At 45.2% G+C, this 19943-nt stretch overlaps 1 protein-coding gene across 1 annotated transcript in view; it reads right to left on the minus strand.

Moving 5' to 3' along the window:
* Positions 1-19943, minus strand: part of GPC4 (glypican 4) — a 35323-nt gene that overhangs the window by 6574 nt on the left and 8806 nt on the right. The window contains exons 2-3 of the mRNA XM_009878939.1: positions 14362-14753; positions 3985-4150 (exon numbers count right to left, since the gene is read on the minus strand). Coding sequence (XP_009877241.1) covers positions 3985-4150; positions 14362-14753 — 558 coding nt within the window. The remainder of the gene's footprint in view (positions 1-3984; positions 4151-14361; positions 14754-19943) is intronic.

A 19943-nucleotide genomic window follows, 5' to 3' on the forward strand; every position in this document is an offset into this window, starting at 1 on the left:
AAAAAAAAAAAAAAAAAAAGAAGGTAATAGCAAACGAAACAAAGAGTCTTAGACTGTATTGTGGTGGGTTCCAATAAAGTGATGCTTCAAATCTCTGAGTAATGACTGCGAGCATGAATATACCATTGTGCTGGAGGGGAGAAAAATGCTTTTGATGTGCTACCAAATGGAGACTTTTGTAAACAAGTGGAGCACAACTTAAATGTGTTCATCATTGTCAAAGCTTTTGGGGTTTTTCACGTGCCTAGAGAACATCCCGGCTCAGTTTGCAGGAAGCTGCTCATTTCAAATAAAAATATTATGAATAGACAGATAATAAAACAAAATGCGTAGTTAAAAAAAATAAATAAAAAGAAAAATCATTCTATTTTGTAACTACTTAATTCTCCAAGTGGCCAGGAAAGGCCGCAGATCAATAAAGTGTTTGTGAAAGACTGAAAGGAAACATAAACCCCAATTCTTCTGGCTGTTTGGCGTCTTTGTAAACTTTGAGCCGGGCAGGCCATCCACAAGACCATGGGAATGTAGAGCGAATTGGGTCCTTTGTTAGAGGGGGTGCCATGGCGTTACATGTATCACAGCCCAGGAATGCAGCCTCCGCTTTGACTGCACATAGAGAAAATGCATTCGGCCTCCAGCGGCGCTGCCAAAGCTGGCGAGAAAAGATAAGGAAAGTAATAATTGCCCTTGGAGAATATCCCCAACTGGGGCTCTTCAGGGGCTGGGATTGATACTGGTGAGGAGTCCTCAATGAAATTAACTTCCATTATAGTGTGGGGGGGTGGGGAGGGCTCTGCCTCATCCACAGTTTTGATTTTCAGGGCATCCTGCAAACTTTGCAAACTTCCACCTCCCACTAGGAGCTGGCTGGTGTCCCCACCAGTGGTCGTGACGAGCAGCAGTTCCCTCCACCAGCCCCCATGACGTTAGTAAGGTTGGCCGGGGCTCAAGCACCGCACGGTGCGAGGCGAGACGTGCTGCACCAACACCAGAAACGAGGCTTCGGTGCAACTCGTCTCCCCAAAAGATCTCCAGTTATTGGGAGAGAGGATTATAAATACCCAATATTTTGCATCAGCTCTGATGCAAAATAATTGATATTTATTAGGAACGGTGAGGTGGCTCAGATCTGCTTCACAAAAAAAAAAAGTCTGACAGAGTGAAAAATGTACCCTGACCATTTATTACGAACACACAGCATGACAAAGACTGTCTCTCCTCCCTGTGATGAGGAGACAGAAGTGGATTTGGGGGGGTAAAGAAGAAAAAAACAAACCCACCCCACACCATATAGCTCCATCCCTTAAAGACCCTTTTCCTCCTGCATACATTTGTCCTTGCTGCTGGCATTGAGACAACCCTTGGTGACAAAGCACCTCGCTCTCATGAAGGAAAGCAATTCTTTCGCATTGTGCCACCAATAATCAGAAACCCACATCTTCAGCCTCACTGTCTGACTTGAAGAACAAAAGGCAGTTTTCAGTCTTAACCCCAAGATCTGATTTAAAAGGGGAGGAAAGGAGGGGGAAGACCTTGACCATTCATTAACAACAATCTTTTTTCTTTCCTTTTTTTTTAAAGAGGAAAAAAAAAATTTCTTTGCACACAAAGTAGTACTCCAGATATGTATATGGAGCCTGAATTCAACATCTTTGAGCAGAGCAAATCTTTGTGGAAAAAAAAAAATCATGAAAAGGCACTGGAGATTAACACTGTTCATTCAGGAAAGCTCCAACCCCCCAACAGCTTGTTTGAAACAAAGTATACGCCTGTCTAATTGGTGTACAATTGTGTGAGGAATAGAGGGTGAAATAATTTAAAGATAGTTAAATAGAAGAACAGAGTACAATTCAGTCATTATTTCATACACCACAACTTTAAATGGTAGTTTGCACAAGTGCGGAACTATAAAGTCTTCTTGTGTCAGAAAACCTACAAGACTTTACATCCCAGTTTGGAAAAGCTATACATCAGTGACTTACACACTATCACATTTGCATGCATATTTTATACAAACACGCACACAAATCCATATACACTTGCAGTATTTGTTGCAAATTCTCTCATTTATTTTAATATTATTTCACTAGGTTCAAAAATTTGTTTTTGACATGCAATAAATCATTACCATAATTTAGTACTTATACACACAATGCAAAACAGCACTGAGCCCATGGAGGGAGTTTTTTCTTGTTGTGGGGTGATTTGGGAGGGAGGGGGGTTTGCTTATTTATTTATTTAAACACACAGAGAGACAGTATTTGTGACATATGCCCTACCCTAAATACCAGATCTATTTAATTTAATTTGCCTCAAGTGGCAAATCGAAATAGAAACCAAAATCTGACAGAAACCAGCACCTGTTCAGTTATTAAACTGTCTAAAGAAAGCACAGCTTAAGTTTTCACTATCCGTACTCCTCTGCAAAAATCAGCCCAGACCGCCAGACCCAAGCAAATACTGCCAATAACTGGAACAAAGCTTAGCACCATGCTTAAGGAATGAGTGGGCAAGAAGCCTCTTGGGGAGGAAGCACTGCAAGAACAAAGCTTTGCTTCCAACCTGGAATCACATTTATTTATTTAGCCTTGTTTAATAATCTTAATTATTGTACGCAGCCCCTGATCAGTCTCGTGTGACAGGGTTCGCTGGCTTCCCCCAAGGTTCGTCTTTAGCTGCATACCACCTACAGCAATTAGCTGCTTGTGCTTTTGTCTGTTTTCTGGCATTATGCCCTTCCCTTTCATGGGATTCCTCTTTTCTACTTGGACTAGATGTTTGCAAGTCTCCTGGCTTTGAGCTATTTCGGCAACAATTGTAGCTGAAATACTTAATATTCTCATGAGAAAGACAGCTGGGAGGAATGGAGCAGGGGGGGCTGTCAGGCTCCCAGAGAATGACTTAGAAACCCAATTTAGTGTCACATTTAACTCCCTAGATGGAATATAGAGGTAAAAAAAAGGCTTCTGAAAATAATACCCTGCACACATCCAGTTGGCACGGGCAGCCAAGTGAAAAGCCAGTGCATAAAACACAGGAAAACAAATGCTAAAGATTTAAATGTAGCCTGAAATGCCAATTATCAGCAATTTCCCTTTCTTTTAATCTCATAGCTTAGCAAAAGGGAAATCTTTCCTTTCTAGCAGTCTTTTTTTCCCTGCAAGTGGGATGGGATGAATACTGCAGCCTTGTCAGTAGCGGCAGATACTTTACATGTGCACTTCATCACACATTAACTGGAGTGAAGCGACTGCTCCCAAAGGATGCTGGTTCACAGATAAATCAAGCTTCCTGGAAAAGGAGCACAAATGAAAACATTTAACATAGCCTGTGCCCCAAAACATGATGCATCACCAAGTCTGCTGAGCCTTGACTCAAGAAAGAATTTAACATCGCAGTCTAGATTTCACGTACCCAGTAATACTGTTTATAAGCATGGAAGGGAAAAAACGAAACAGGAGGAAGAGGATGGCCAAAGCACTCACTCAGTGTCACATAAGACCTGACATTTCAAAAGGATAGTGGCTGAGTGCCAAATGAGCTGTTTAAAGGCAGATTGAGACACATGTCCATTCAATTTTTTAATGTAAAATACAGGCCTACAGCTTTTCCCAAAGCTCACCACGGCCGGCAGGGAGGACCCCAGACTGCTGAGCAACAAAACTGGCTTCAGGAAGGACAGTTGCATGGTGACAGCAATGTGTAAGGGGGAGTATGGAAAAAACAGCTTGCACACATGATTGGTCCAGCAAGAAGAGACACACCAAGCCCACAAGCACATGGCAGCTCCATCATCCTAAAGCTTGCTGCAACAGAAGTCACTGCCATGACAAAAGCCTCACTTATTTAGAAACAAAGGGTGAAAGGAAAAGACACACATCATAGACACTTAAAAAACGTGCTATAACTCAGCACAGCCCCTCACAGAAGTGATTCAGGTGAGGGACACAGTATCACATGCAGTTTTAACCCGTATTGTCTTACCCATAAAGGCATTCCACTCGGTGTCCAAGTCCCCTTGGTTGGCCAAGCAGCCTCTCATGACATTAAAGCAGTAGTTGTAGCAGGGCTTCACCGATACCAGACCTCGGCAGTACGGGCAGTACATCATTTTCAGCAGCGCTCGCGTACCCTGCGGCGTGGGGTTCACCTTTAAAAGAAAGAAAAAGGGCAAAGAAGGAAAAGATTAGCCCTCAGTCAGTGAAGAAAAAAAACTTTCACACATTTACTCCAGGGTGGATGTGAACAGAACAGTGCAGAGGAGATGCAATGGGGTCAGTCACTGGCACCTGGTCAGAGCTCCTCAGTTACCTGGTTCAGGGACCTAGGGAGTAGAAGAAGGAGTTTGGCTCACCTCTTTGGTCTGTGCCTCTCCAGGGGACACAGACGATTCCCATCTTTGCAAAGCATTATCTGCAATACACCTTCTCTATCACGGGACCCCTGCCTGGGCTGCAAGGACAGGCACCCCAAAGGGACAGGCAGGACTCGAGCTCAGGAAGGCGGTAAAAAGCAACCAAGCCAAAAGATGTAACGAAAGGCTGCACTATCCAAGCCCCACTGCAAATGCAAGATGATGATGGAATTTCTCGGGAAAACGCAGCCAAGATGGGATGCCTGCTGCTATCCCGGCACCAAACCCGCCAGGATCGCGCCTTCCTCCTCCTCCGTGGCGCTGTGGCTCGGCTCTTCCGGGACAATCGCCCAGCGGGGCTCTCTGGCAGAGAGACCGGCTCCTTTATCTGACATTCAACTCCTGCAACACAACATTTACATGACAGACACCCGGGTTCATTTATACTCAGCACTCATCACGCTAACGAATGCTGTTCCCCACACCCGAAGGAGGTGGCAGCTATAGCCCCACAGCTGAGAAGAAGCCAGGAGGACCCTCAAAACCAATGTGCAAGCAGAGCTATGTGCAGCAGGCATGCCCCTCCCCGAGCCCTCAGCAGGGCTACTCTCCAAAGTGACTCATGGTCATTCATGTTTGATTCACTCCCTGGCCCAGCTTCAAAACATTCATTGAAATCGTTTCCACCCAGCCAGTCTGAGGAGCATTAGCTCCAGCACCACGTACTAGTGCCGACCACGTGGTGGGTCCATCTAAAGCACCGGACGGAGAAGCTCCCTCTCTTGAGGGCGTTTAAGTGTTAATTAACCACACAGGAAAACGGAAAATTAAGATGCGGTCAGAGATAGATTGACAAAATAGAAGCAATCTCTCAAGCAACACGCCTGAGACTTCTTGTAAGGCGTTTATGGAGAAGACTCTAAATGGGTTATGACCCAAGACCACGTTGAAGGAGACTACACACACACAGCCCTGAGGAAAAGAGAAGTCATTCAGTACAAACAGCTGGATATGAGGACGGCCTCCACATCTCGTCAGCTGGAGGTCTGGAAACCGACTTCATGGCAGAGAGGATGACAGCACTGAAGGGACATGAATGTAGGCAAGGAAGACCTGGTGCCACACGTACACTGCAGAACTTACTATTGCAGAGCCTATCTCTGCAGGAGGGCTATGGAGAAACCAAACAAAAACTAGCGCACAAACTAGTGCAAAAACTAGTTGGCAGCACATAAAACTGGGAGGCAACAGTTTTTAACAATAACAAACCCGAAAACAAATAAACCCACACTACACAACTAGGCTGGCTTCGCTAATAACATCAGTAGATTTTTAAAGCTTCTTTTCTTATGAAAAGAGATGACAGATACAAATCCACTGTGTTTCTGACAACTCTAGAAAGATCACATTTTCCCTTCAGTAGGCAAGGAAACCGGTTAGAAAGAGAGACAGACAATTTTGTGCAGTTGCTGGAGCTCAGTGCTGGATTTTGGCTGGCCAGCAATGTTCATTCAGACATTACTTTACCCCTCTTTTGTCTTCTTTACCCCTCTTTTGTCTGCAAAGAGCCTGTTTGGCTGAGCAAAAGGAGATTTGACATAGAAAGCTGTTTGTGGTGGTGGGAGAATCTGATTCAGATGCTTCAGAGCATATATGCATACACAGAGATAAATATATATATATATTTGGAAGGCACAGCAGGAGCAGAAGCCCCAGCAGAATGCTCCCTATTGAGGCAGTGGGGCTTTTAAGTAAAGCTAGTTCAAACATTGGGAAGAGCTCAAGCAACAGAAATCAGCTAAATCAGATGATTTATAGTTAGAAAACTGAAAACAGACAAATGTAAAGGTATCATCTGCCATCCAGATGGTGCAGTCCTTGCATAACAAAAAAGTTGGAGGGAAGAAGAGGGAACTAAATAACATCTCGCACCCAGACAGAACTCTGAGGCATGCCTCAGTTTAGTCACTTCTCTGACAAAAATCCCTTCCTATGTCACTCAGTGGTAAGTGTCAGGACCTCCACACCCAGTCCTGAGGTTTATCAACAGATACTGGCCCCCCTTGCACTGCTGGTCCTCAAAGAAGTCCTCTGCATCCTCCTTGGAAATAAAACCAGGAAAATGTTTATAGCACCAGCTAGATGCTAGAGCAGTTTGAAATGGGACAAGGAGCAGGAGACTTCCCAAACTCTATCATGGAAAGCTTCAGCTTTACCAAAGGGACTGCATGGCAGCATGTTGCAAAAAAACACCCGCAGAGCAGTGACCAAGGAGGTGCCTTCCCATCTTAGGTTCCCAGCTTGCCCCACAAGCCCCGAGTGGCTGCGATGCTGCAGCATCCCCCTGCTTTGCTATTTCATAGGGCATGATCTTCATGAATCCCAGCAGATGCAGGGGAAACTGAAACCGCTTTCCCACGTTCCACGGCAGACGACATGGGTTGGTCACTTGGATTAGGTCCTTTGAACAAAGACACAGGATGATTTCACAAGCAAATAAGGTTTTGCTCCCTTCTACATACAGCTTTGCACCTCTGAGACCTACAGAGAGCTGAGCAGAGGGAGCAGCAAAAATACCTACGCCAGGCTGCGCAGATTGCCAAACGGAGCCTTAACTAGCGACCGACATAACCTGCAGGGAAGCTGTTAGCTGGCAATACAGTTGCAGGTGAAGAGGAAGACAAAGGAGAAATTCATCTGTCCACGTCTGACATTTTATGGTGTCAGAAAGCAAAAGCAAGGCGTGAGCAGAGAGCACCAATAAGAGAGTTTTGGGAAAGATTATGAGCAATTACACCTCGTTACAGCCGTGATAAATGCTTAACTGCTGCGAATCGCTGCAACAAGAACCTTAACCCCTGGCAAGAGGCCCATGCCCGGGCTGGACCAGCTCTGGATCTGTCAGTGGGATGTGCCATATGTTGCACTGGCAATTCTTCACAGGCTTTTAATGTTCGCTCTGCCATGCCAGGTGCAAGCTCTTAAACCGCCATTGGACATAACAGTAAACCCAGATATGCTTTGTTCTGAGGTTGTGTTTATCTTGGAAAGCAACTCAAGTTCATTCAAAATCTACTCTAGAATGACCCTCAAAACCAAATAATCTCCTTTCTAATACAGCAGAGTCCCAAAGAAAGCTTTATTTGCTGAAGAGGATTTACTCTGGTAGATTTTAGCCCAGGTAGTAGTACGGTGTAGCGCACGTACCTTGTAAAAGCTTCTAATAGAAGTAAACGCACTCCAACCCCCTCCTTTTATCTTGTGAAATTTATTTCCTCTCCGTGGCGTTCCACACCACTGCAGCAATCCATCACCCTGCGGTTTCATCATGTAAATTACAATTTGTCCATATCTATACGCTTTGTCAAACGTGAAGATTAAAAGCTGCTAACAGATGTGTTTTGGCACAAATCTTCACATTTACATCAAACTTGCTCCTTAACAATACAGATTTGCACACAATCCACAAACACTAAGTGAAAAGCAAACAACTCTGGGCTTAATGAAAATGTTTTATACCATATTTGTTGAGGTGTCCCCCCAATTTATATTGACCGGTGAAGGTACAATCACATTCTTTGAAAAATGTCACACTCTTGGTATAATAAAACCTGGGTTTTGTTAGTACCTTGTCGCACCCATCCCATTCCAGAGACCTGTATCAGGGAAACAGTTTGCCTTATACCCTGAGCCTTTTCCAACTCATTGGCAACTGCACCTGATTGTCTACATCTAGTAAAAACTTCACCATTAAAGTACACACCTATCCAGTGAAATGTTTTGTTAATAGCCTAGCACAAAGCTACCAAAACTCAATATTAACTAAACTGTGCAAGCAGACGAAGCTCAGAGAAGCATCCCGTTCCTTTTCCCCTTCCTTCCCAAGGCAAGGAATAGCTGAGGAAGGATGACAAAGCTTCAGCCATAGACGGTCCTTCAGGCAGCTCCCACCAGCTGCCAGACAGCCAGAGCCACACTTTATTCTCTCACTCTACCCTCAAGTTAACATTAAGACTGTTAATAATAATATTTAAAATCCTGTCTGCTTTAATAACTATTTATAACAACACTGATAACTCAGGCTTTCTTATTTTTCAAGCTTGCACAACAACAGCTTTGCTATGCCAGCAGCAAAGCCACCAGAAAACATTAAAATTCAACAATTTGAAAATAAATGCAGTGAAATTACTTTTGATCTATACTGTGTTTTCTTTGAAAAAAAAAATTAATTAGGACAATGCTCAGTGCCACAGAAAGATGATTTCACGACTTCAAAAACTAACTCCAAAGCTGACAGGACTGTGGGATGTTCCAGGTGAACAGCCAACTTAGACAAGTGAAGCGTCGTCGATTTTTGGGACCAACACGACCTTACTTACATCATTTTTTCCTTCTCTCAGTGTTGTGCAAGAGGATCATCTTGGCACATGCTGGTCCAGACAGACAGCTTACTGTGAAGTAGAAGATCATTTGGGCGGCTCTTGGTTTGCTTCCCCACCCCAAATATTCCAATGAAACTGTTTTGGAATTAACTACGCATTTAACCAATTTTGCTGGCCCAGTGCTAGCACATGAATAATTTAGAAAACATCTGGTTCAACCACAGATCTGGGCCTCCAAGGTCTTGCACAAGGGAGCACATTTAGAAGCTATACTTGGGAAGCACACAGCTCTGTGCCTCGTCGGTATTCATGACCCGTGGCGATGTCTGCTCCGGTTTTATCTTTTGCAAGGAAAAGTTCGAAAGTACATTTATGCTCAGTTCCTACTCATAGCTTGCTTCCCCTCAACCCCTCCAGATGTGACACCGTCAAATAAGAACAGCAGATCTCCTGAGAATCATGCTGCTGTCATTTGACCTGCTCACTCTTAACATGAACATGTCAAAAAGGGGAGCACCATGTGCTCAGTCTTCCCCATGAGCAGCCCCAGCCCACCGGCAGAGGCACCTCAGGGTGCCAAGCGGACACCTCTTCCACCCAGCGCTTATGGAGAGAGCATCTCCTGCTCTCGGTGTCCTCAGGACCAATGCACCTTTCAAATAAAGCTTGTTCTCCAAAGTATCTGCCTCTCCTGGACCCAGAGACAGAGTAGATCTTTAGGAGTATTCTGTTTCCTTCGATGAGCAAAACCGTAAGAACATTTATCTTGGCAGCTACACCCAAAAACTTCCTTAAGTTATCCCTCACATTGTTTTCGAAATTAACAGCAGAACCACAGTGTAGGGGGAAGTAAAGAAAGAAAGAAAAAAACCAAAATCACAGTGGACTGAAACACTCTTGCACGATGCCATCAGCTCCAAACTCACAGCCGCACCCACCCGCGCTCTCGGCACATCAAATCCATGATGACTGCTGCACGAGCATGCTTTGAAGGCTATGCCTAGCACAGACATTCAGATGGCTGGAGTTGAGGCAGATGCAGCTACATTCTTGGCAGGTCTTCTCAGGGTCATCTTTGATGTGCAGAAGTGCTTGGTATTGTTTTCTGCATTGATGTTTGCCCTTGGCACGTGGAAGGCAATGTCCTTGTGCATAGCAGCCCCTTAGTCTGTCTCCATGGTATGCAACTTGCTTCCGGATGGCACTGCTTCTTGGAGGTCTCTCTGCAACGCTAAAAGGGCTCTGTGGCTCTCCTGGCTGGTTCTGAGTTGGCCATGAAGCAGCAGCATCTGCCTTCCGTCTCGTCTCAGTGCACGCAAGGAACACATTTCATTTCTGTCACTGCCCTAGGAGGGTTTGCTCTTGCCCAACGGCTGCTCAGCTTCATTGGATACAGGAGTATGAACTTCCTGAAGAAGGATTAATGTCATATTCCCCTTAAGTCAAATCAAGATCATCAACTGCACAAAGAGAGGTTGGACCTTTGCTCTGACTAAACGTTTAGATCTTCAGATATTAATTACAAAGGGCACAACACTGACCAAAATAGTTGGTCAGTGTCCTAATATTTTTTAGGATACAAGTCTTAATTCTTATTGATTCAGTGTTTCACTATTTTCATCACCACTTCTCCTAAGCTGACGTCTGGTCCACATTCAGCATCCATGCTGAAAAGGGCAGGAGCCACAGATTAGGAGATGCAGCTAGAGGTACGGGAGATCACACAGACCTGCAGTAGGTTGATTTCTGCAGGTTCAACACATCACCTCGTGCTCGATGGATGCTTCATCCTCTGAGATGAGGCAGTTCAGATCAAAGGGGCTTAAAAAGCCATCAGGCTCTCACTCTAGCTCTGGAGTGGCTGTGGAAAAGCAATCACCTACCCTCTCTGCAACTCTTTATGGTTCCATAAAGAGTTTGAAGAAAATTCCCTACCTCTAGAGCTCCTGTCAGTTCCTCAAACGATCGGACACAAAGGTAAGGAGAAAAAGTGGCAAAAGAACGCCAAAACAACAGTTCATCATCATCAGTCTCCTGGAGGGCTGCAGGAAACTCTCACCACCACTGCAACTGCAGGAGGTCCCATCCACCCGTCCCCATCTGCAGCTCTACGGAGAGACAGTGACGCAAACGCACAGATTTCATGTCGCATGGCTGAACGCTTCATCCTTCACGCCTGTCTGCTGCTGACCTCTAGCCAGACCTCGCCTCCCAGCCCTTGAGTCAAACAGGCTCCTCCTCATCCCCTACAAAACACTCCCAGTGCTTGACTTCACCTTCCTTTTCTCCCGCCACAACAGGGACCTCCATCCCATACCCATCATTGATCTGCACCCAACAAGCCCCTGGGGACTTGGCCCACAAAAGTATCACGACCCTTGACCAGGCTGTGGGTTTAATCACATGTAACTAATTAAAAGAACACCTCTGAAGCTTGAGAACTGCCCAGTTGTAGGTTCTCACTTGCTTTTGGTCCCTCTGGGTTCTGGCTTGTATTCATTCCTTTTTTTCCACCCTCAGCTGGGGCAGGAAATGTCATTGCTGGTATCAATTTAACCCGGCTGATTTTAGCACTTGTCGAGGGCTAAGCAGCAAGCGAGCGATTAGGGGACGGACAGATTTCCGTCTCTTGTGGGCGAGGGCAGGAAGGTCAGAGAGAAAGCACCAACCATCAGCAGAGGGGACAGGGCAGCGCTGGGGGCCCCCAGCCCCTTGCAGCCACCCCAGCTGCAGGACACATCTCCAGCAGACACAAACAGCATCCTAGGGCTTCTTCTCAGATCTGCTGCTCAGGATGGACGTGGAGAATTTTGTACTTTTGGGGTCCAAAGGAAGGAATTTGAGGAGTGTGGAAGACTTGAGCACCAAAATTGTGGGGTTTAGAGGCAGTTTCGAAAAACAGTGTGCTTTCTCTCCATTGTATGTTTGAACAGCAGCACGTGGCATCTGATTTATCCAATGCTGATTTAAAAGTTATTTTCTAGCACTCTGGCTCTGGAATCAAGTATACTTGCAGTTTTTCAATATTCTCTCTTCCTCTCCTTCTTTACTCTGAAACTCATGCAAAAAACAATACCTGTGTAAATGCACCTCCCTAGTGAATATGCAAAAATATATAGGATCGTTAAAAAGTCATCAAGGCTGTTCTACTGTAAAGTGCTCTTTGCTCTCCTGATAACACCCCAGGAAAGTAAAAAGCAGCTGGGTCTTGCAGTAGTTTGTATTTCTCCTCCCGTGGATTTTCAGTTAAACATTTTTAACTTGTTTCTAATTTGCATTACTTTGGACATTTTTTGGTAAAGAAGAATAGAGGAGTTATCCCTCAAGTTAATCCCTGGTATAAGCAGTCATCCTGCTACAACTCCTGAGTAAAAATAATAAGGAAGCAAAGTCAATAGAGCCATTATACAGAGCTCAGCAAAGCCAGGCTAATCTATATGTGATGTGGGAAGCCCCAAAACTCAACCGCAAAGCAGTAGGCATAAAAACACCAGCTTTTAAACTCGCGTATAGAATTTCCCATTGTATTTTGCAGAAACGTGATGTTAGATTTCCACTGAATGAGATTAAAATACTACAGAAAGATTATTATTCCTTCCACTGCTGCAACTGAAGCTTAGGTATTCAGCAGCAGGGACTTTTGCTACCACTTTGAAAAATCAATCTGTTGCAGGGTTTCCAGTGCAACTTGTGAAACCAAAGTGGAAATTGTGTTAACTGTGATCGTCCATGGCACGCGAGCTATTTTTGCAGCTGAGTGGGTCTCTGAGTAACCTTCCACACTTGAGTAATTAATTCTAGAATTGAAGGCAACTCTACACTCGAGGATCTTCAAAAGTGAAAGAGAAATCACGACGTCACCTTGGGTTCATGACTCTGATTCATAACAGATGCGGGGACTGTAGCCCTCGTGGTCCCATGTCAAGTCTGGAGACGTTTTGATGAATTCTGAGCAGATGGAGCATAAACACGATCCCTCATCCATGCACGTTTACTGCCTATCAAGTGATTGCACATTCCTGAAAACCATACTGGGGCTTAGTGGACGGACCTCCCACCCAAATACTCCATCCACACACTCCAGTAGTGAAAAACCCCATCCCCTGATCACAGTATCTGCCACACAGCCAGAAACAAAGAGCCACCAAAGCTGAAACCCCAAACAAAAGGTCAGCAAGCTCAGCCAGTGACCTAGCACAGAGACACAATGCTTGGCCTCAGCCAGCACCAACCCTCCCTCCCACACCTCCTTCCCAGCACAGGGCTGCATCCCAGAGGCGAGAGGACTTGTGGTCTCTTAAGAGGGATGCCACATGTCACCCATGGAGCTCCACAACACTCAACCTCAACGAGCAGCACGCAGACACACCTCACATGAGAGTCACCACCATGAAATAGGGACTCAAGGCGTCCAAGGACCTTAAACCTGCCACCGCTGACTCACAACTTGCTCCTGAAGCCTGGATATATCAGTACGGCAACTCTTTCCTTGCTAGTATTCTCTGCCCTATCACACACATGCAGGCTTATTGCAGGATCTTTTTTCCATTTCTCTTCAAGAAAAATCAACACTGAAGCAGAGTTTGGTGTGTTTTTTTCCAGTGAGACAATATTTGAGTATTTCCCCTGTAAGTCAAAGCAATCTGAATTATTATCTCGATAAACAACGCTGCTTGTGATGCCTCCAAAATTGCATTTTGCTTCTAAGAGTATCTGAGCAGCTATTCCTTTCTGTTTTGCTACTTTTTTCTTTTTTTCTTCCCCCAACACTTAGGATGAGTCAAACCACTGTCTGTCCTTTCAGCCTGGCATTTTGTTACTCCATAACCAGGTAGGAAGTAAACCTCTCTGCCTCATTAAATGATTACACTAAATATTCTATAGCCCACAGTAAATGAGCTGAGTTTGTTAAAAGGAAACCACTAATATTTGTTATCTTACACAATCACTTTAAGGGAATTATGGAATACACCTGTCCCTTATACCATGCAACTCAGATTAAAGACAAATTTCATGCAAAAAAAAAAAAAAAAATCACTCCAGTTAACTGCTCCAAAGCAGTTTATGAGAAGAGGAAGGTAAACATTCAAGAGATGAGCACATCACATCTGTTTCACTCCTAAAAAAGTGACTTTACCATAAAAGTCTGAGGTCTAACTCACTGCGTGTGTGCCACCAAGAACTGGCTCCTGCCCTGTGCATATCGCTCTGGCTTACTGTTATCATAAAAGTACTGTTTGCTCTCACTAATAGCCTCTCCTGCACCTGGGAGCAAGGAGCAAAATATCAGCTGCTCCATAATAGGTGCCCATAGCCTCCATGACTCGCTGTAATTTGAAGGCAATATTACGGCCACTAGACAAGCAAACATGGTTATTTCCACTGCAGAAGGTATTTAATTTCCTGCTTGTTGCTGTTCCCCAGACAAGAGAACAGCATCAACCTGGGGAACATCCAAACATGGGATAGTGCTGTCCCTAGAATGTGACTCTACCACAGCCTACATTGAGTTTGGTCCCACCTGCGCTCAACTACCACCTTTAGGTACCTAGTCAGGACAACAGTGGAAGATGCTACCCATCACGGGTCCACGGGACACGGGAATAACCACAAGACGAAGCTCACCGCGGACACTTTGCTCACGACATCTCTTGCAACAGCGAGGCCCTGCGCGAAGGTGCGGGCAGCCACGAACGCTCGTGTCACTTGTAGCTTGAGTTTCCGCGGCACGTCCCCGAAGGGCTTCAGCTGCTCAGTGTACTTGCTGACACACTCGAGGTACTCATCCGTGAAGTGGTACTGGGGGTTGACCAGGCGGAACATGCGCTCTAGCAAGCGCGCCCAGAACTCGTTGAGCATCTCCTCCAGGTTGACGTTGCCGCCCACATAGTACCGCTTCAGCTCCACAAAGAGGTCCTTGAAGAGCTCCGAGTTCTGCATGTACAAACGGCCATACGTCCGCACGAACATGTCATTCAGCGACTTCTCAGCGTTTTCGAGAAGTTCTTTGAAGAACTCTACAAAATAGGAAGAGAAGATGCAGTAAACACGGGCATCGCATTGTGTGTTCGCACACTTCTATGACTACTGCTTAACTGCTAAATTCAGCACAATGAGATCTTCACTCAAATGAAACGGAAGGTTAAATTTTCAATTTCTATCTCTGAAAATTGTTGATTGCTTTTCCTAAACTAACCCCTCCCCCAACCTCTCTCCAGATTGGAAGACTTGCACGAGCGAAATCTCTTTTGATGCAAACCTGAATACTATGACAAAAGTCAGTAAAATTATTTTTAAAGAAGCCAGTTTCTTATGTTACCATTCAATCACCTCAAAAGAAGTAATTTCAAAGCACAAAACTACTGGAAAGCAAAAAGAAAAAAAGGTGAGTTTTTGTGTTAAACAGACGTTTTGCACAAACAAATATTTCTTTTCAGTTCATGTCAATACATTTTCTGAAATGATCATAAACCAGCCCCCAAAAATGAACAAATTTTAATACATTTTAAAAACAAATCCAAACATCTACCTGCAGGTTCTTTCTCCCGGCTGGCAAGTCTGTCAGGTCTCAGGGCAAGGCCTGTCTCTAATTACCTAATTGGTCTTGATTGCAGACAGGGCTTCAGACGTTTGTGGCAGTACAAAAAAAAAAGCCCCACAATTAACCCAGGATTTGCTCAAAATCCAAGGGCTAAACACTTGGCACAAGAATGACAAGAGATTTTTCAGATGACAAAGGACGGACGGGGGCCTTTGGGTTTCATAATTTTCTAAAGGCAAATCCCTACTTCGGTTCACCCCCCAAGAGCACCAGACAGCCCGGTGCCAGAGAGCAGCCGCCACCAAAGCGCCGTCACCACGTCTTGGCAGTGCCACGTACGCCTCCGACACCCATAACGAGCTGACCCGACGACGCCTGGCACGTCAGATGCATCTGCCAGGTCAGTTTAAAGAACATCCCCTGCCAAGAAGTGCCACCAAAGCCTTGGCACGTGGGTCTCAGATGAGATTACCATACCACAAAGCCTTTACCTTGGGGATTTGGTGTAGATGTATTGAAGTAAAAAAAAAAAAAAAAAAAAAGGGAGGGATCCATTAAGCCAAATGCATTTGGGCCATTTTTGGAACAAAACTCCATGCTATGTGGCCTTGGGAAGGAGCAAGGGCAGGTGCCGCCAGGACAAACCACCATGTGCTGGCGGTGCCGCCCATTTGCTCCAAGCCCGTGGGGGACGCCACCATCCCGGGGCGCAGGCACAGCCCCTCCACCGCCACGCACAGCCCCAGCAAGGAAGTGTATTATTTTACGCATGCCACCAGCAATTGAGGATTCTGACCTCTGCTTTTCTGTGACTCATATTCAATAAATATTTTTTAATAAAACATGCCTCTGTGGCTTTTTTAATCCTCAAAGGAGTAATGTTTAGAGGCAGAAGTTGTTAGAAGGATGGAGGGGGGGGGAATATTCTGGCCTAGTGTGAATTTAAACCTTGTTAAAAACATATTAAAAGTATGCTGAAGTTCAGATTTTCGTCTTCAAAGTGCTCCAGTACAAACAAAGCCTAACACAGAAAACATTTTCTGGAAAAACTGAAACATTCTTCGAGTTCCTGACAAGCAAAGTCATGGGGCTCAGGGTCTGACACGGCTGTATATAATGCAGCCTCTTAGGAGCACAAGAGAAATGATCCAGGGAAGAAGAGATTGATTTCAAACACCCAACACGTCTTCTGTCCAATAGCAGCAGGAACCTCCACTTTCGTTCCCATGACTGGCATTTCCTCTCCAGGAAGGTTTTTTTTCTGCTGAGTTTATACTACAGAGATTAGCTTGGTGTATATTAATTTCTAATTCACTTAATCATTTTGAAGGCTCACTTCCTTCCTCTGCTCAGACCTTTTAGTATCACTAAATAAGCTGTTTATTTAAATACTTTTGTGCCAGGCACAAAAGCTGGCAGATGCACCAACAAACTCTTCAAAAAGAATCAGATTTTGAAATTACATTGATGAGAAATCTATTAAATAGTTCCAACCACCAGTCTAAAGGAACCCAAAGCAATGTTTTAAGCCAGGAAACTTATCTCAAGTAATATTACCATAACCAATTTATTCTCCTGCCCAAACTCATTTTATTGGTGACACTCTAAAGTGGAAGTTGAATAAACTGCATCCAGACTTCAGACCATTTCATTTCACAGCAATTTTTTTATGTGGGCTAGAACCAGGTACATTCATTAATTATCCTTAAAAAAAAAACAAATCAAAAAGCAACCTAATTAGCAACAAATACCTGTGCACCTGTCGTCTTCCAGCAGCTTTCCTAGGCCAAAAGGAACATAAACAAAGAAAAACTTCCCACCAAACCCAACCACCGCTAAAACCCCAACACAGCCCTGCTGAAGGAAGTACCGCGTCCATGCAAAGCCTTGTCTCTTGCTCAAGGACCAGCCAGCGTTTTCATAGGCAGAAAACACCCGTTCTCAAGTGCCACTTTTCAGACGAGAAAGGGGGGTGGACAGGGAGGGGGCTGCCTGCAGCACAGAGCCAGCACCCACCCCGCCTCCCTGCAAAGTTCCTCCCCAGTGTCCCGAAACCATGATGGATGGGATGTCCCGGTGACTGGTGTCCAGGGGTGCCCTGGTGACTGGAGTCCATGCTCGGGGGGCTCCTGGCATGGCAGGGGGAGGAAGGATGCCAAGAATAGCTGCAGGGGCAAGGGACCACCCCACAACAGCAAGCAGGGACGGAACCAGCAGTGGGACGTGCACGGCAGCATCTTCCTCTGCAAAACGCACAGCACAGACATCCGCAACAAAGAGAAGAAAGCCCAAAAGTCCTTTTTGTGACTTAAATGCTAATCTGACTAGTAACTCCCTACATCTAATTAGATATTAATTCTCCCCTTCATAAAACCAAGCTGATTAGCAAATACCAAGGTAACCCAGCATTAACCCTGCCAGCACAAGAAGAAAAATGGCAGGTTGCTCTCTTATGTCTTGACTGTTTGCTGGGTAAAATAAATGACGACCTTTCATTTGTATTAGAAGTTGACTTGTTCTCAAACAAAGCAAACACACAAAGGCCTCGGTTGCTTATTTTACAGCACTGTAAAAGCACGTTTTACAGCTGTGTTGCAAGCAATCTGTACTCATTAAATTATCACTCTGACAGGCTTCCTGTGAAAAGCTGTCAAACGCAAACATTTTTCACAGACGACAAATCATACTTTGCCGGTGCTCTCTGAGACGCTGCTATCTAGAGGGATGGCAGGCTCTCTCCTCCCGCCAGTTATCTTGTTTAAACGCCCAGAACAAGGGCTGGCCCCTCTGTCGACAAGCAGGCAAAAAGCACGCGCGCCGCCGGGAAGGGCTTCACAAACCGACCTGTGGGAGCAGCACACGGCTTGAAGGGCTCCCTGGTTGTCGTGGCTAAGAGATGGAGAGATGTCTGGGTGACACGATGTCACCAAGAGATGACACGGAGTGGACAGACAGACCACAGACAAGGCACTGCGCTAACAGTGCTCAGCCAGCTCTGGTCCAACCCGATACAGAAGCAAGTCCACTTTTTACCATCGTTGCATCCACCCATCTCCGCTAAGAACCAGAGGTGCACAGTGACCTTGTCACTCGGGGTGATGCTCAGGAGGATGAGTGAGGGGTGAGCCAGCATTGCCTTCTGTCCACAGAGAGCAGCTGAGCTGCTGCCCGGTGGGACCAGCAACACAAAACATCTCCTAACGGCAAGGAGGGAGTTGTAACGTTTGTCTGTATTGCAAAATAAGTCCTGTGGACACTATGGACTTTGATGCTCAAAGGAAGATGACATTTCCACAGCAATTAACTTTCAGAGATAGAAAAGGCAGTAATCTGCAGTCAGGCAACCGACAGCTCTGGGTTCTGTTTATTCTTTTAAAACATTTGAGTTTCAGGGTAGAATTTCAATGCCCCACACTCGGGGAAAGCCTAGAGATGTCACAAAAGGGTAAGAAAGACTGGATGTAACATATCTGTAATAAGATGCAACCTATCTGCAATAAGAATCCTGGGGAAAAAAAAAGTTAAAAAAACCTCTGCTTTTGAACAAACCCATCCATAAAAGAGCACAGTGGGAAACATAACCATAGTTATTTGGCAATTTCCTCTTTTTCAGCTAGTAAGATGTATTACCTGTTTGCAGCTTGAGGGCAGACCAGCCCTGCCAGTAACCCAGCACAGGAGAGCACTTCACCTCCCCAAGGTGTTTCCACATGACATCAGTTTCCACTGCCAAAACAATTCAAAAATCTTTCTTCCAAATTAAGAATACACAAGCTACTTGAAGAAACACCATCACTCGACCCACTGCACAGCCCAGGGCAAATCCCACCTCCATACAATATATCCATTTCCTTGGATTTTTGTACCCAATACTGTTTCTTTGATCTTGGATTCATAGGTCTCATCTGAAAATATAATTTTTCCTTTCTTTTTTTTCAAGTAAGAAGGGATGCAGCCTTTTCCTATTCCATTTGCTAACATTTTCAGATCTATTAAGAGGGCTTCTGATGAGGAGAGCCCACTGCTGTAGGGCATAGTCCTACTGAAATCCAAGGCAGCTCCTGGAAATTAGATGGACACAGCAAAGGCGCATGTCCCCATTTACCTACAGGCAGGTTTGGCATTTCCCTGAGAATGCTGGTGATGAAGAAGGAGCAGAACTGCCTGGCCTAAGCTGCCTCCTGTCACCACTAGCACTGGCTGTCCCTTAGCAGGACCAGAGAACTAGTGTCCTCTGCTCCTCCAGCCATGCCCCGGGTAGGGAGTCCTCAGGACTGAATCCACAGTCCACCACTGTAAAAGTGCAAAGCTTTGCCTTGAATTTCCTGATCTTCAGGAATTAAACACATTTACTTCAGAGACTTAATTTCACGCAGAGAAGTAACAGCATTCCACAACGTCCCACTTGCTCCTCTTCCAGCAACTGCAAAGAGTCAAACAAACATAAGCGACCCAGGGCTCAACATCAAAAAAATCCACATTTTATGGAGCAGAGGAAACCTTAACTGCTGGGTGAAGAAGATGGAGTCTTATCCAAGAGCTCAGCAAGGCTGTTGAGCCAACGTGCTCCCTGCAGATGCCCATCTGTTGGCCATACTTGGGTGTGCTGGTGTCTTTCCAAAAGGAGACCACGCATCTTTCTCCTCCCAAAGGTGCCTGGACATGC

The sequence above is a fragment of the Apaloderma vittatum genome, unplaced genomic scaffold (assembly GCF_000703405.1).
Source record: "Apaloderma vittatum isolate BGI_N311 unplaced genomic scaffold, ASM70340v1 scaffold13891, whole genome shotgun sequence".
NCBI classification, from domain to species: domain Eukaryota; kingdom Metazoa; phylum Chordata; class Aves; order Trogoniformes; family Trogonidae; genus Apaloderma; species Apaloderma vittatum.